Source organism: Hippocampus guttulatus, chromosome 9 (assembly GCF_054856545.1).
Source record: "Hippocampus guttulatus isolate MCC_2025c chromosome 9, RoL_Hgut_1.0, whole genome shotgun sequence".
In the NCBI taxonomy this organism is placed as follows: Eukaryota; Metazoa; Chordata; class Actinopteri; order Syngnathiformes; family Syngnathidae; genus Hippocampus; species Hippocampus guttulatus.
In genome coordinates, this window is record NC_141269.1 from 6,070,609 (window position 1) to 6,086,942 (window position 16,334).

At 44.1% G+C, this 16,334-nt stretch overlaps 1 protein-coding gene across 1 annotated transcript; it reads left to right on the forward strand.

Moving 5' to 3' along the window:
- The first annotated feature begins 8,628 nt into the window (after positions 1-8,628).
- LOC147200060 (protein-glutamine gamma-glutamyltransferase 2-like) lies at positions 8,629-14,927 on the forward strand. The gene is made up of 15 exons (XM_086119586.1): positions 8,629-8,759; positions 8,834-9,001; positions 9,157-9,390; positions 9,910-10,028; positions 10,120-10,248; positions 10,415-10,592; positions 10,732-10,870; positions 10,947-11,050; positions 11,634-11,776; positions 11,852-11,951; positions 12,349-12,494; positions 12,801-12,930; positions 13,011-13,171; positions 14,165-14,301; positions 14,377-14,927. The coding sequence occupies exons 1-15, from the start codon at positions 8,747-8,749 to the stop codon at positions 14,519-14,521; spliced, it is 2,046 nt and encodes a 681-aa protein (XP_085975712.1). The 5' UTR covers positions 8,629-8,746; the 3' UTR covers positions 14,522-14,927.
- The last annotated feature ends 1,407 nt before the right edge of the window (positions 14,928-16,334 follow it).

A 16,334-nucleotide genomic window follows, 5' to 3' on the forward strand; every position in this document is an offset into this window, starting at 1 on the left:
GAAACGTGGGTCTTAACAATAACACTGACTTCCTTTTATATTCATTCAGCTGATGGCTGAGATACTTGATTAATTTCTACTATCACTGTTTTCTATCATTTATACGTCAGCCTCCCCCCTGCCCCCCCCCCCTCACCAATGAAATGGCCAAATAAGATTCTCTTCCAAAAGGTGTAATCCCGACAAAAAGCACAAAAAAAGTGATAAAATTAAAAACCCAGTGAAACAACCTCACTTTAGTTGAGGACTGACTTAAATTGAGGAGTGAAATTAAATCAATGGAAAAAGACACCCTCGCTACTATCGGGCGCCAAGGAGGACCTTAGCACAGTCTCCAATTAAATGTAAAAGTGTCTCGCAAACACAAGGTTACTGGAGTTTTTTTTATGCCTCGGATGTTTATGCGTGGTGTGTCCTCAGCCAAGGTCCATGTGATTTTGTGCGCAAAGTTTTTCATTGTCAAACTCAAAAGTCTCTGCGCCACAGACTGACCAGAGTGACGGCAATGTTTGCACATTAAATGAATAACGAGTTTCGGACTGTGAAGAGTGCCAGGCATCCATTAGGTGCAACACCATCTTTAGAGAGAGAGAACATTTTGTAAAAAGGTTTTTTTTTAAATAGTAATAATAATAATAATAATAGTTCATGTGATATAGTGTATTACAAAAGTGTACTCAAAACTTTGACACCAAATAACACCCAAAAGGTATTTAGCACCACAAGTACCACCATGATAACACCATTGAAATACAGTTTAGTAGTAGGCTTAGTGTTCATAAACCACTGGTGTCACACTCAAGGCCCAGGGGCCAGACCTGGCCTGCCACCTCATTTTATGTGGCCGGTGAAAGCAAATCAAACATGTCAATTTCCATGATGCTTGTTAAAATCTCGCACGGCATTTTAAATTATCATATGTAATGAACAAGAGACATATTGTAAGCATTTTTTGTAAGCAAACCCCTCACTACAGTAACTTAAACAATAGTTGAAGAAACCGTTTTTATTTGGTTTCAGTCATAATGGCCCTCCAAGGGAAACAGTAATTAAAATGTGGCCCACGACAAATATGAGTTTGACACGCCTGCCCTAAAAACTAACAAATACATACATACATACATACACACTTACATACAGATTTTATATTATTTTAAGATTAATTTCATCCATCCAAACTGCTTTATCCTCACAAGGGTTGCGGGTCTGCTGGAGCCTAAAAACTGTAATTATACTGTAACAATACTGCACTATTATGGACCAATCTGACTTGGGTGTTTTTTCACTGCGTGGCCACAGAGGGCGCTGTTGGCTAAAATTTGAATCGTTGTAAGGTGGGAGTGGGGTGGGGAGGGGGGCTTTAAAAAATGGAAGGCGCTGTCTCTTCTGCCTCTTTTACAAAATTCTTGGAGGGCAGTCAGATCACTAATTAACCAGGACGAGTGCCGAACCAAAGAACACCATGTTCTTTACGCGCGCGCGCGCACACACGTACACACTCTCTCACACACACACACACACACACACACACACACACACACACACACACACACACACACACACAACGATAGCATTCTGTCCCGCTGCACAGTGAATCTGTACGTGTTGGTCCACCTGAGCTCAAAAGTAAATTCACCTAAATAGCAGCACCCTCATCCTCTCGTGTAATTAGCCTAAAAGCATTCTCATCAGGCTTGCGCCGACACACACACACACACCCTAATATTCGACTTTCACTCTTGCAAGGCGACGGCGTGAATGCCTTGGTTGTGTCGCCTTGCCGCGCGTGTGTTTGCATGAGTCATTTATATGCTAATGAACGTGGAAGGCCATGTCGAGTAGTGAGAGGGCTTGTGTCAGAAGAAGAGGGAGGAGGAAGAGGCGTCGCAGATGAGACCGCAGAACCTTAAAGACATGCATTCCTCCTCCCCCCAAAAAAAAGTCATCACAACACATCTTCACTTGAACAATGTTTATCCCGCTCGACCCTCCCCTGTACCTTTTCTTTGCTGCGTTCGTGATGAAACATTGTTATTGTTTAGCTGCTGTCTGATTGAAGGTATTTCGGCAACAAACAGACCCCCCCCTTTGCCCCCCCTCCCGGACCTGACTAAAATGCCAAAGCGGCTTGAGTGACTGGCCCGTCTGCCAATCAGCACCACCACGTGATTTTACCTGCTTGCTCCCTCCACTGAGGGACATCAGACGGATCAGAGCCAGCGGGATGACTGGCAGCAGACATGTTCCATTTGCGCCTCACCTTTATTTGTTTTTCTATATGATGACCTTGACTGTTTTAAAAAAGAAATTGTCTCTTTTTTAAATTCATGTGACAGTCAGCTAAACTGAGCCAAGGAAGAAAGGAAGAGTGGTTGGCATTCATTGGCTCGGCTCGGCCAGCCGATAGATGAAGGCGCGCCTCAATAAATTTAAATAACATGTAACAGTTAATACATTTCAGTAGTTCAATTTAAAAAAAGTTATATATTCTTCAAATTGTCCAATGAGCCAGTTATGAATGGGCTCGATCAAATCTGCCTAGTAACAAGTGGGCACCACACAAAAAAAGATGATACTGTGGTTGCAAAGTTTCAGAATTCAAAAAAGAAAGTTGTTTTTTTTTTGTGATGGTAAATGGGCTGTCATTTAAGGATCATTTTTCTCCCTCGAGTATGTTGCTCAAGGACACTTCAACATGGTCCCAATGGCCGGGGGATGGAACCACCAACGTCTGGGTTGGGAAACGACTTGACCACTGAGCCATGCCGCCACGTTTGATTGGTTATATGGGCACTGTGGTGATATAGCGGTTTGCTTGTCTACTTCACAGTTGATAGGTCCTGGGATTGAATCTCAGGTCTTGCCTGCGTGTGCAGGGGTGGTTTGGAATGTAACCGCTGAGATGGAAGGGGATTTTGGAATATAGTTTACCTAAGCCTGACATGCCTTAGTGAAAACAAGAATTTCGTTTCAAGTACAGGAGACAGTATTATTAAAAAGTCCATATTGACCTTCAACAAGTGTAATTAAATGAAATTAACACCCATGTTTGTATGTTGAAGAAAAGTCTGCGATATGATAGCTCTGCATGGACAAAGGAGATCTTCTCTTGCCGGACATAATTTACTGGAGTTTAGCGGCTAGTGAAATAAATGGAGCCCGAAACAGCCTAGCTTGCGAAATACGACCGGCCCGTAAACAATGACAAACAATCGTAAGTTGCGCAAATCGTAAATGGATTACTCTCTGCACCAGTAGTGGTGGCAACTGGTGTCCGTCGTTGAGAGGCGATAAAAGCCGGACCCGACTTCAAGCTTGTAAACATTAACCCCTTTCGCACTGCCCTTATGGAAAATGTGTTTGGTGTAGGTTTTTTTGTGTAGCGACATTTGTGTGTCTGTAATGTGTGTTCACGTCGCCATATTGGTGTCACGCATTCAGATAAGAACAAATTGACGTTAACAACTCAGCTATTTGAACCCCCGTCCTGCATCGGTACCTTACAAACACGTCAATGAGCTGTAATAAACATTTCTATTTTCAATTCATGCTACCATGAGACATATTACAATTGTGCCAGTTGAGATTTAAAAAAAAAAAATCCATATTGTGTCATTTGAACCGTGTAGTGTAAATCCAGGCATGACGCAAAGTGTGTTTTCATTCTTTCCTTCCTGGTTTCTGTTTGGGATGTTTCTGCTCTTTTTCAAACTGTTTCTATTACATCCCTCCAGTGACTGCATTTGTGGTGTCTGAGGTCAACTGTGGGCCGTATAAGATGTGTAGACTATGTACAGTATTGATGTGGGGGCTCTGACCTCACTGCCAGCAACTCCACAGCTTAACAGTAAAAAATTGGCAGCGACAATAATAACTTAGCCTGCGGGTACAATAGACTGTGGGCTCTCCGGTGGATGCTGAGGTGGGACCGTTTCAAAATGGGATATCAATGGCGGCAGTGCGGCAGCCAGAAGGCCCGTCGTGACCTCAGAGCACTCGCCATGATTCAAAGTGTTTTCTGGCTCTAACTCTGACATTGGGGAGGGGGGGGGGCAGCCAATGTGTGGGAGCTCACTTTTGGCCCATGATTGCTTTGAGTAATAGCTGCTGAAATTTGGAAACAGGGTGCAGCATAGAAGCTCTGGCCATCTGTCATAAAGGAGTGTTCGAACAGTGCAACCGAAAAGTGCTGTTCACTAAACAGTAGCCCCTTCCGCATTGCCTTTAAAAACAGGGATCTTTGTTTCCACCTTTCTTTACTGGTCCGTATAAACCGGCATCGTCCACAATGCCAAAGCAAGAGTTTACACACACGCACGCACACACACACTCTCACACACACACACGCACACACACACTGTGCAGCCCCAGTTGAGCCCCTCGAGCCTTTAATTTGATATTCTAACATATTAAAAAGATATTTTCTCAGTCAGTACACCGTCCCATATTACGGTGTGTCGCCCTCTGTTGGTCCACAGCGGTATTACACGAAGTATGAACAACCGTTTAACCAAAATAAAATTAACTGTACACACACAAAAAAAATATGAGAAATATTTTGACTGTGTTCTTTTTTTTAAGCTGCTCCTTTTGCTTTCAGTCCTGTGAAAAAAAAAGTCAAAGAGAAAGTGAAGTGAAAAGCCCAGAATTGATTCATTCCTGCCAACTGAAAAAAATGTCTCGTGCTTGTATGAATTCAGGAGTCATGTGCTGCTCACGCAGCATATTTGAGGAAGGTTTTGCTCAAACTGCGACTTGGACAACCAGGGTGGCGTCGAGGCTGTGAAAACCTCATTTCAGGGAATAGCCACCTCCCAATAATGTGAAATTACACCTGGGACTAAATCATGCGGGATTTGTGTGACAGCCATTATGTGTGTGTTTGATTAGTCCTTATGTTGTGTCGGAAATTTATATCCTGGCATAAACTTTGTGTGTGTCACTCCATTCACACATCCATCTGTGTGTGTGTTTATTTTGCCACTATCTGAAATGGCATCTTTGTTGTTTTACCATTTATTACTCATTCTTTATGTGTGCGTGTATGTGTGTGTGTGTGTGAAGAAAACTCCCATTTGGGGAAAACCAATTATCACAGGTAAATAACATAGTCCAGTTTGCCTAGATTTAGCCAAACAATGAATTTGTAAAAAAGGAAAGCCAATGGGATAAAAATGACCTCAACCGCCACCCCCCCCCCCCACACACACACTTGCACGTCTACCTTCCCAGATGCTTAATAAAAGCCTAAAAGTTCATGTCTATGAAATATTACCTTATAAAACTGCTGTCAAATCAGCCTTCAGAATTCTCTCATAAAGAAGTATAATTATGATTATGAGCCTACCACCATGCAGATTTACAGTTTATAAAAAGTGACTTTTCTCTGGAAAATTAGGAAGGGATAAGGGAAAGTACAAGCCTTAATTTAAAAAAAAGCAGTATTTACGGTGTGAGAGTAGGACGGGGGGATGATAAAGTGTGGGCATTAGTGCATGGAGGCGGGGGGGGGGTATCTTGTTTTTCCAGGAACTTCCTCATTTCAAATCTTCATTCGTCCTTCGCTCACTCTTTCATCAGAACATTCAAGCCTCTGTGTTGAAGTCTTGATTATTTTCAACTCGTTCATTCACTTGGTGCAGAGGGCGTCCATCTTTTTCTTTATTTGCGTCAAGCGTCTCGCCGCTCTCCCTCTTCAAATGTCGGATGTAGATTTTGCCCACGCCATATTCATTTCAACAATAAGAGTTATGACCCCCCCGCCCGCAAAATAAAATAAAATAAAATAAGATTGTGGCAGCAAGGCTCATAACTCAATTGCCAAATTGCTTTGGCCACAGCATTACATGTGTCTTATACAATATCATAATCAGGTTTAGGGACTAACGGAATATCTGTACGCACATTACGTATTTAGGATACAATAAAAAATAAATGTCAACATTACGGTTAAAAAAACAACAGGTGATCAGATTACATGTACTTTTTTTCCCAGGTTTTTTTTACGGTCTACATCACATATCATGTCATAGTCATCATATCGGGGTTGGGTGCTGACGAATGTTCCCTCTCTTTTGACAACGGACATTTTTGCACATACAGGTACAAAGCATACTGCACTACAACCATTCCACAGAGCGGCTTCTAGGACGAACTAGCTTAATGCTAGCTAGGATGAGGCCTGTACAAAACAACAGAAATTGATTTAAAATGGGACCAAATTAAAAAAACAACATTTGGTTCTGCTGTTGTTCACGGTATGGTGTGGAATAGTGGAGGTGAAAGTAAGCTATTTTAAAGTAGAAAGCAAAACGTTTCTGCTGCTGTTTGATACAAACGCGCCGACGTAAGCTACAGTCCGCTAAATTTGAATGAGATAAGTCAACGCGGCTTTGTAAATGTATGATGAAGATAAAGTGCTCTATAAGTGAACTGCATTTACCATTTAATATTTAGTTCAAATTGGATGCTTCACTTGTTGGACTGTGATGCCATTTGGGGCAAAAAGTACAATGAGTAACGCAGTCAAGTTGATTCAGAATTTGTTTGCTTGTGTGAACCTAAATAGTGAGCACATATTTCGAGTGCGAGTCCGAACTCTATTTGAGGAATTTATGGGCTGCTTCAAAAAAATTAATTAATTAGCGTATCTGTGCTACCGCAAGCGTGGTCCACCTTTAGCTAAAAGTAAGCCTTGGCTACAGCTGCCCGCGACCTTGTAAAAAAATGAAATCAAATAGAACAGATGTCACCCTTTAAATGTCTAGTGCGGCATAAACATCTTGGTGACGTGTCAACTTTGACTAAGAAAAATATTTACTTTATGTCATGATTGTGTGTCGCCTTGCTGAATGGATATGAAGGTGTCCAAAATGTCCATTTAGCATTTGATACGGCTCTTTTATTTGGATCTCAATCGATTGTGTGATGGTGTACCTAATTATGTGGCTGCTCTGTATGGAGTACAGAAACAGATGTTTTCATTGACATTTCCATCACAAGTGTCATGCAATACATATAACATCTATCTTTTTATAAGCGAGTGTAACCGACCGACAAAGATAGTGAGCTCTTTTTTAATCTTGGCATTGCAGTAGGTGCTGACACGAATGATTTGTGTGTGAGTGTGTGTGAGTTTTTTTTTTTTTAGGCGAGTTGGGTCAAATGAGGTAAAAAGAAAAAAAAGAGATTTAACAGCAGAAGTCATTGGTTTCATTTCAGTCTATTCCAAACCGAAAACAAATAAATCAACAGGGCAGAATGTCAGCAGAACTATTAATGTGAAGTCTCATACTTATCTGCATGAACCGTATTTTTCTCTTGCATGAAGATGGCAAGTCATATTAAATTGAAGACTGATGATGCTGCGTTGACTAAAACGACTCCAAGTCTAGAGTATTAGCACAAACGCATTGGAACCAAATGCAAGCTAACAATGAAAAAAAAAAGAAAACATAGTTATGAAACCAAATAAAAATGAAAATGCTTGGGGGGGGGGGGTAATAACTATCGCAAGAAAGTCCTTCATTTTCGTCTTTCTCAATTAATATCATCCCCGAGCTCTCAGGGCTCGTTTTAAATGTGTTTATTTTGATATTGCCGTACGTTTTGTACAGAAGAAAGAAGGGCAAACAGTCCTTTGAGGATTGTAGTTTGCTTAGTTTAATATAACGCAATACTTGAGCTTTCTTTTTTTCTTTTTATGTTACGCTCGACAATTACTCCATACTTAAAAAAAATACAAAAACTAATACAGTACTAAAACTGTCCTGTTGTAACATTCTTGACAGAATAAAAAAAAAATAGAAACATTAAGATAAATGGTTCAGGAAGGAAGGAGGAAAGGAAGGAAATAATAGACATATTTGACATATCATTTTATCCTGCCACTACAGATAGTGTGCATGGCGTATGTGTTGTGTTAATATTTGTTGAATGCTGCTCTTACAAAAAAAAAAAAACTGAGCCCGAGTCTTTCTTATTCAATTACATTTTCATTTCCATCCATCCATCCATTTTCCAATCTATCCTCACAAGGGTCGTCGAGGGTGCTGGAGCCGATTCCAGTTGTCTTCGGGCAGTAGGCAGGGGACACCCTGGAACAACCATCCACGCTCACACTCACACCAAGGGACAATTTAGAGTGTTCAATCAGCCTGCCAGGATCGTTTTTGGAATGTGGGAGGAAACCGGAGTACCCGGATAAAACCCACGCAGGCATGGGGAGAACATGCAAACTCCACACAAGGAGTCCGGAGCTGCAATTGAACCCGGTACCTCTGCACTGTGCAGTCGACGTGCTAACCACTGGACCACCGGGCAGCCTTTCATTTTCATTTATCCAAAATATTTTATTGTTCTACATTTCCATATCCTTGAGAACTGAAGAAATATTTTTGCTCAAACATCATCAATCTATCAGTGGCATTTCAAAAGCAACACAGAAAACAACAACAACGATACTCTCATTTATCGCGGTAGTTTCTGGGTAAATGTATAGCACCCAGAAAGAATTGATATATAATGTAAATACCGTACACTGACTAAAATGAACGAGCGCCAAGCTTAGCAAGGTTTCTGGGAGGGGTGGGGGGGGGGGGGGTAGGATATTGGAGTGTCGAGGAATATGTTTTAGATTGTGGGAGGGTCAGCCCTGTGCCGTATAAATAAACCACCGGGACGCGCTACGAGACAAGTGGGTGACGCGACTTGAAGACACAAACTTTTTCACCGAAAACGACCCGCCATGGCAAACAGAAGTGAGTCTCCATCCATCACCCTGTCTCTCTTGTTCATAAAACATACTACTAATCGAACGTCATCTTGTCTTTAGTTACTATTGTGGCTGTGGACCCGAGATGCCGTGAGAACAACTCGGCTCACCGCACCCGAGAGATCGACCTCAAGCGCTTGATTGTGCGCAGGGGTCAGTCCTTCGCCATCTCGGTGCAGTGCTCCGGGGATGTGCGCCAATGCACGGCGGCTTTGGAGCTCCATCTTGGTGAGTAAAGCCTGATCTCCAAGTGGCTGCAGTGAGCGGGTCGGCCATTTGTTGGGGATACGTTCTCTGCCATTTTTTTTTTTTTGTATGAATGGCCACAGGTGGATCCAGAGGTTGTTTTACCCGACGATCATTTTCACTTGTTGTTTCTTCAGGCAAGCGAGAGGAGATCACGATCAGCGTGAAGGGGGAGAAAAGCGCAAGCAGCGATTGGTGCTTTACCCAGCGGAGAGCCTACGATGAACTTCTGCTGACTCTGTACAGCCCGGCGGACGCCGTCGTCGGCCCTCACCGTCTGGCCGTGTCGCTGGTGTGCTCGGCGACCGGACGCGCGCTGGATGCCGACGCGAGGACCAAGTTCCACCTGCTCTATAATCCGTGGTGCAAAGGTGAATCCGTCACGCCCGCGAGTTGTCAACTGTAACGACTTGCATTTGGATTGTTGCTTTTCATTTTGCCGATCATGACGTTTTGCACCACGTCTGGGGGGGGGGGGGGGTATACATGCGTGTGTATGTAGCGAGGGCTGTGCGCGGCTCGGATGAAAGATGATTTGATACGCATCTCAAAGGGTGCGATACAATTCAAAGACGGTTGGATTTTTGAAGCGGAGTGGTTCCATTTGCTTCGGTTCAGCAGTATCACGCTTCCATTCGAGATGATACGGCTCCGTTCGAGGCGGTACGATGCAAAGAGTGTCTTGCTGTCGTCTGATGCACCTAGGAATGAAAATGTGGCATTTCCTCCATAGATGTATCCCTCCAATAAAAGACGATGCTATACGTAGTAGCTCCATAGATTTGAAAATGGAATGATGACATGGATTCGATGCACTGACACATTAAATCCTAACCTATTCTAATCTTCTTTTAAAACTATCTATCTATCTGTGTGTGTGTGTGCCACAGATGATGCAGTGTATCTTGATGATGAGATGCTCAATCAGGAGTATATTATGAATGAGAATGGCATCATTTACATGGACAACTGGGACGCCATCACTCAGAGACGTTGGAACTTTGGACAGGTACACACACACACACACACATACACACACAACTGGTTTGTGTGCGTCGTATTCATGTGTACCGTATGTGTGTGTGTGTGTGTGCTCACAGTTTGAGGACAAGGTGATGGACATTTGTTTTGAAATCCTGGACAACTCCAGTGAGGCCATAAGAGACTCGAAGAAAGACCTGAAGCAGAGATATGACCCCGTCTACGTCAGCAGGATTGTCACTGCCATGGTGATGACAATGACGAACCCCCCCCCCCCCCCCCACACACACACATATCTCCCCAAAAAAGAACATGAGCATTTGTTTATGGTTGCCTAGAACAAAATAAGACAAGTTGCCGAGAACCCTGAGGTCAAAGTACGACGAAAACGAACCACTCAATATGTTCGTCCAGGTGAATGCCAATCGCGACAGGGGTGTGTTGCAAGGCCGCTGGCAGGAGCCGTACTCTGACGGAGTGGCGCCTTACAGATGGACGGGCAGCGTTTCCATCCTCCAAAAGTGGAGCGACGGCGGAGCCAGGCAGGTGAAATACGGCCAGTGCTGGGTCTTTGCTGCTGTCACCACTACAGGTGAGCCGTCAAGGTGTCTGGCGTTGTCACCTTAGCACTCGGAGAAGCCTGAAAGCTGCTATTTGCATGTTGTGCAATGGAAAAGCACGGTTTCTTTATGGGTTTACTGTTATGGGATTTTTGTATGCTCTTCGTACAGTACTGCGCTGCCTAGGAATCCCAGCACGCAACATTACCAACTTTGAGTCTGCCCATGACACCGACGGAAACATTTCTTTGGACTACCTGTTCGATGAAGACCTGAAGTATATTAAAAAAGGGCACTCAGACAGCTCATGGTAGGACACAGCAAAAGAAAAAAAATTAGTTCTGATGTCATTTGTCATTCACGCGTCTCTCAAACTCTTGTTTTAGGAACTTCCACTGTTGGGTTGAGGCCTGGATGAGGAGAGATGACCTCCCACAGGGAAATGACGGCTGGCAGGTTTTGGACCCAACCCCTCAAGAATTGAGTGATGGTACAGCCCTTTTTTTTTTTTTGTGACCTGAGTAAGGAGATTCTGGCCATTTTTGACTCAGTCGCAGTGACGATTCGTTGCTGATTCCAATTGACGCTTCGGTGTGGGCAGCTGACATTTGACTGTCATGCTGAAATGGCCGGGGCTGAGGTCGTGGGTTGTATTCCAGTTCCGCCCTTCCTGTTAGGAGTTGGAATGTTCACCCTGTGTCTGCGTGGCTTTTCTCCGGGTACTCTGGTTTCCTCCCACATTCCAAAAACATGCGTGGCAGGTTCACAAAATGCTCAAAATTGTCCCTAGGTGTGAGTGTGAGCGCGGATAGTTGTTCATCTCTGTGTGCCCTACGATTAGCTTGCACCCGGTTCAGGGTGTCCCCCGCCTACTGCCCGAAGATAGCTGGCATAGGCTCCAAGCATGCCCTGCGACCCTTGTGAGGATAAAGCGGATCAGAAAATGGATGGATGGTGAACTGGCCTGGTCTCCAAATACCATGACCATTTTACCATCATTTACTTGACCAAAATTCATAGACATCATCAAGATTGCTTCAAATTTGATGCCGAAATGACCTTTTGATTGTTAGGTGACTTCCGCTGTGGTCCATGTCCTGTTAAGGCCATCAAGGAGGGAAATCTGGGCATCAAGTATGACGCTCCGTTTGTATTTGCGGAGGTGAACGCTGACATCGTCCACTGGATGGTCCAAAAAGACGGCCAGCATCAGAAGGTGTCCCCCCTCGTTTTCCCTCAAGAAAACCTCATACGCATTTGACTGAAAACAATGAGCCTTTGTTGTTTACAGATCAGAGTGGACCAGTTCAGCATCGGCAAGAACATAAGCACCAAAAGTGTTTTTGGCAATCGCAGAGACGATGTCACTCACCAATACAAATATCCTGAAGGTTAGCCAAAAATTACTCATTTTCCAACATGGACAAACAGATCACGCACATATTTCGGCTTTGCGTCAGTTGTCATTAATACAATCAGCGCATGAATCCAAAGGTACACACGCTGGATACACTTCGTATGAGCCAATCTTACGTTTTATTTTTGCATATTTTAATTGTCTTGTGCCCCATTCATCCTAAATCATCCGGGCTAGGCCCTGAACTTTTTGTTTGTGCCGGTAAAGGAGTGGATTAATTAAAGCAGCAGACTACTGATGGTGTCGCGTTTTGGTGCGAGATCACTTTCCACTCAGTGTCCAATTTGCTTCCTAACTGCAGCGTGTCTTCAAATGTCACGTCACCGTAGCCGCGGTTTAATTATCAAGGGCTGATTAATTTTCTTCATCAGGCTCCAAGAATGCGAGAGAGGTGTACGCAAAAGCTCAGCGTGCAATCAGAGAGCCGTCCCCCGAGAGGCCGGAATCCGAGAAATTTTCGTTGAGTGTCAAACCCGGAAAACTTGTGTTTGGATCAGATGTCGACATTGTTGTCGAGGTATGGCACACAACGTATTGTTGTTTGGTATTTTTTAACTTTAACAGGCTTTCCCAAAAAACATTCACTTTTTGACTGGCTTTTCCTCCGAAAGACCATTCACAAAAATTTTGGGGGGGGGATCATCGGTTTTTGGGGGAAAATTAGTGACTGCATCTGAAATACAAACAAGTAAAAAAAAAAAAACAACATGAGTAATAGGCAGTCGAAGAGTGAGTAAATATTTTTGGTGCACTCTGGAGATGGTCATGCACAGTCTGGCAAATGATTCCAAATTACATTTTACCAAATGATTCTTTTGTGCAGTTGATGAACGACGGAAGAAAAAACGCAGACGTTCATCTGAACATGGCAGTCACAGCAGAAACGTACAACGGTATCCACCTTGGGATGGTGCAGAGGGAAACCAAGCAGATTTCTGTGCGCGCCAACCAAGGTTGTAGCATGTAAAAAAAAAAAAAAAATGTCCTGCGCCTTCCCCCCCCCCACTTTTGACCTTCACCAAAATGTGTCCAGTTCACAAGGAGGTGGTGCGAGTGGGCTTCGACGACTATGTCAAGTACATCTCCGGACAGCAACATCTGAAGATGACAGCATTGTTGGCAGCTGAGGGACTGAAGAGACCCGTCATGGCCACGGGCAGAATGTCACCCGTCATGCCTCAAGTCCTTGTTGAGGTGAGCGCACGCAGGCAACATGCAACCGTGGTAATCCTTTCACTTGTAGTGAAAACCCATCCATTTTCGGATCCGCTTATCCTCACAAAGGTGGCGGGGGGTGCTGGAGCCTATCCCAGCCATCTTCGGGTAGTAGGCGGGGAACACCTTGAACCGGTTGCCAGCCAATCACAGGGCAAACAGAGACGAACAACCATCTTTGCTCACACTCATACCGAGAGACAATTTAGAGTGTTCAATCAGCCTGCCATGCACCCGGAGAAAACCCATGCAGTGTGGTAAAAATCCCAAACTCAAAACAACAACAAATTCTACATCTGACCTTTGTGTTACCAGTGACAAAGCAAACAAGTTGCTAGTTTTCTTGTGATATATTTTTATAGTAAATTTTTCATTTTACTAAAAGTGGCTCGTATCATATTTAACTTTAAAATATTGAATTATACAATTAATAAAAGTCGGGCGGCCTGGGTGTCCAGTGATTAGCACGTCGACCTCACAATGCAGAGGTCGTGGGTTCGATCCCGGCTCAGGCCTTCTTCCTGTGTGGAGTTTGAATGTTCTCCCCGGGCCTGGGTGGGTTTTCTCCGGGTACTCCGGTTTCCTCCCACATTCCAAAAACATGCACGGCAGGCTGGTTGAACATTCTAAATTGTCCCTATGTGTGACTGTGAGCATGGATGGTTGTTCGTCTCTGTGTGCCCTGCGATTGGCTGGCACCCGGTTCAGGGTGTCCCCCGCCTACTGCCTGAAGACAGCTGGGATAGGTTCCGGCACGCCCCGCGACCCTAGTGAGGATAAAACAGTTCAGGAAATGGATGGATGGAGAAATAAATGCAACTTTTTTTTTCATCCATTGACATTTAACATCACAATATATATTTTTGGGATCAAATAATCAGTTGTCAATTCTTTTCCTGCTGCCCATTCTTTATGACCATAACAAAATGATCTACCTATGGGCTTTTCAATCGTTCAATTGTCTCTCTTCAGGTTTGTGGCAAGACTTATCGAGGACAGCAAGCAACCTGCTCCATCTCCTTCACCAACCCTCTCAAGGTGCCTCTGAAGGGGGGCGTTTTCAACGTGGAGGGGGCCGGCCTATTGTCTTCCACTGAGGTCAAGGTGAAGTAAGTACAGACTCGATGAGCTTCATTAGCCGTCATCCTTCATTCGACACCTACAACACGTTTTCTGTCTCTCAGCTCCGAGATCGGCCCCGGCCAGAAGGCGCTCGTCAAACTCGCCTTCATCCCATTTCGGACTGGCGTCAGGAAACTTCTGGTTGACTTCTTCTCAGATGGGATCAAAGACGCGAAGGGAGACGCTACAGTGATGGTTCGCAAATGAAGGAGCGAAATGGAATCATAGAAATCGAGTCGGAAGTTGAATCAGTCACCAGGTGAGTCATTTGGCCTCGAAGGACGCCTCCGTCTCGATCGCATGAACGAGCTGTCACTCCACCACGAGGCCGTTGATTTCGTCTTAAATAGCTTGCCTGCCTATAATCGTTTGACACATTTGCTTGGCGCGGGGATCTTAATCCGACTAATCCGAGATAACAAAGCCACGATCACAAATTGCGGGATTTTTAAAATGAAAAGTTTGTATGTCTGCGTGTGTGCGCTTGCGATAAGAGCGCTTCTAAGTAGCCTCTTTGAAACTGGCTGTCCCTCCCGGCTCCACTGTAGTGTCTGTTGTTGTTTTCCTGATACTCTGTCAATACAGTTGAAAGCCATAAACGCATGCTTGGGTATCTCATCGTCAACTGGATTCTTCTTCTGCGGCTCCGACGTTTCTGCCGCAAATATTCTGTGAGTGACAGCCATGTATACTAACAACGTAACTGCATTCTTCCGAGTGCAACGGCGTGACGCAAACATGCACGCACGCACAAGACCTCTTTCACCAGCCGGCTACGCTAAGGCCGAGGCTTTCCTGCATGAGTGAACACACACAATGCGCACGTCTGAGTGGCCGCCGGCAAGCGCAATGCACAGCCTCCCTGACCCACATGGCATCACACATACTAATGGACGCATTTTGAAAATGACTCAGCAGCATTTTATACAATCCGTGTACAGGGTATCGTCACAAAAAAAAAGTTTCTGTAATGCCCTCGCATATGGGTAAGGAGTTACCAATGCTCTTTTCAGGCTTTTAGTGAATACTCGAGAGAGCAGTTAAACACCTCCACACAATGAGCACACTGTCGGTGGAGCTGCTGTAGACCACAGCTCACGTCCAAACACTTGCAGACTCAAATTGAAATGGAACTTTACTATTTTTTTTCTTTCCCAATTTGATTTTGAATAGGAAAGCATGAATCCAGTCCTCAGTGGATTCCTATTGATCAGCCATTTTGATCAGATGTGAAGATTTTCAACTGAATTGTTTAATTTGAAACATTTCTAGAATGTATGAATGTATGACTGAAGCATATGTAGCCACCCTAGGTGCAGCTACTAGTGGCACCCTTCTATTAAGTTGTCAGTCAAGGGGAAGTGTGTCAATCTATCAAATCTATTTGAGTTAGGGTGCACTACTTAAGGTCACAGCGAGATTGGCAACAGCAGACTCTAGTTAGAGTCAAGGGGAAACCTCCAACAGGAAGAAGACACACTGACTGAGGTTTTTATAAAAAAATATATTGAGTGAATATTTACAATAGGAGTAGATGGGAAACTGAACCAGAATGCATAAAGATGAACAAGGAAAAAAACATACAGTAAGTTAAATTGTTATCAGTTCTTATCAATTGTTTTTTTGGTATCAGATCTGACCCATAAAAAAAACGACTGAGATCTCAGATTCAACAAAAAAAGAGGGAAATCCTTTCAACTGTCCTACCACCCTCCAGCGGACGGGTGGCTTTGAAGTCCAAGATGTCCTTCACCAACGTCCCACGTGGCATCCAATCTCCAGACTACGTAGTCCAATCTTCTGATGGTCTATGAGTCCCCAAAAAAAAAACAGCCTGCACAAAGTGCGCAAGGCATTCACTAAACGTGGCAATAATCGGCTAGGGAAAATAACGATTTTCTAAAATTGGCTCGAACGAAGGCCACAGCGCTATTCGCCGTGAGCACGTTAGCTTAGCTCGATGCTAATACACTTGCTATGGAGCGCACGCGTCGGTACAATGGTTTATCCCTTTTTCTTT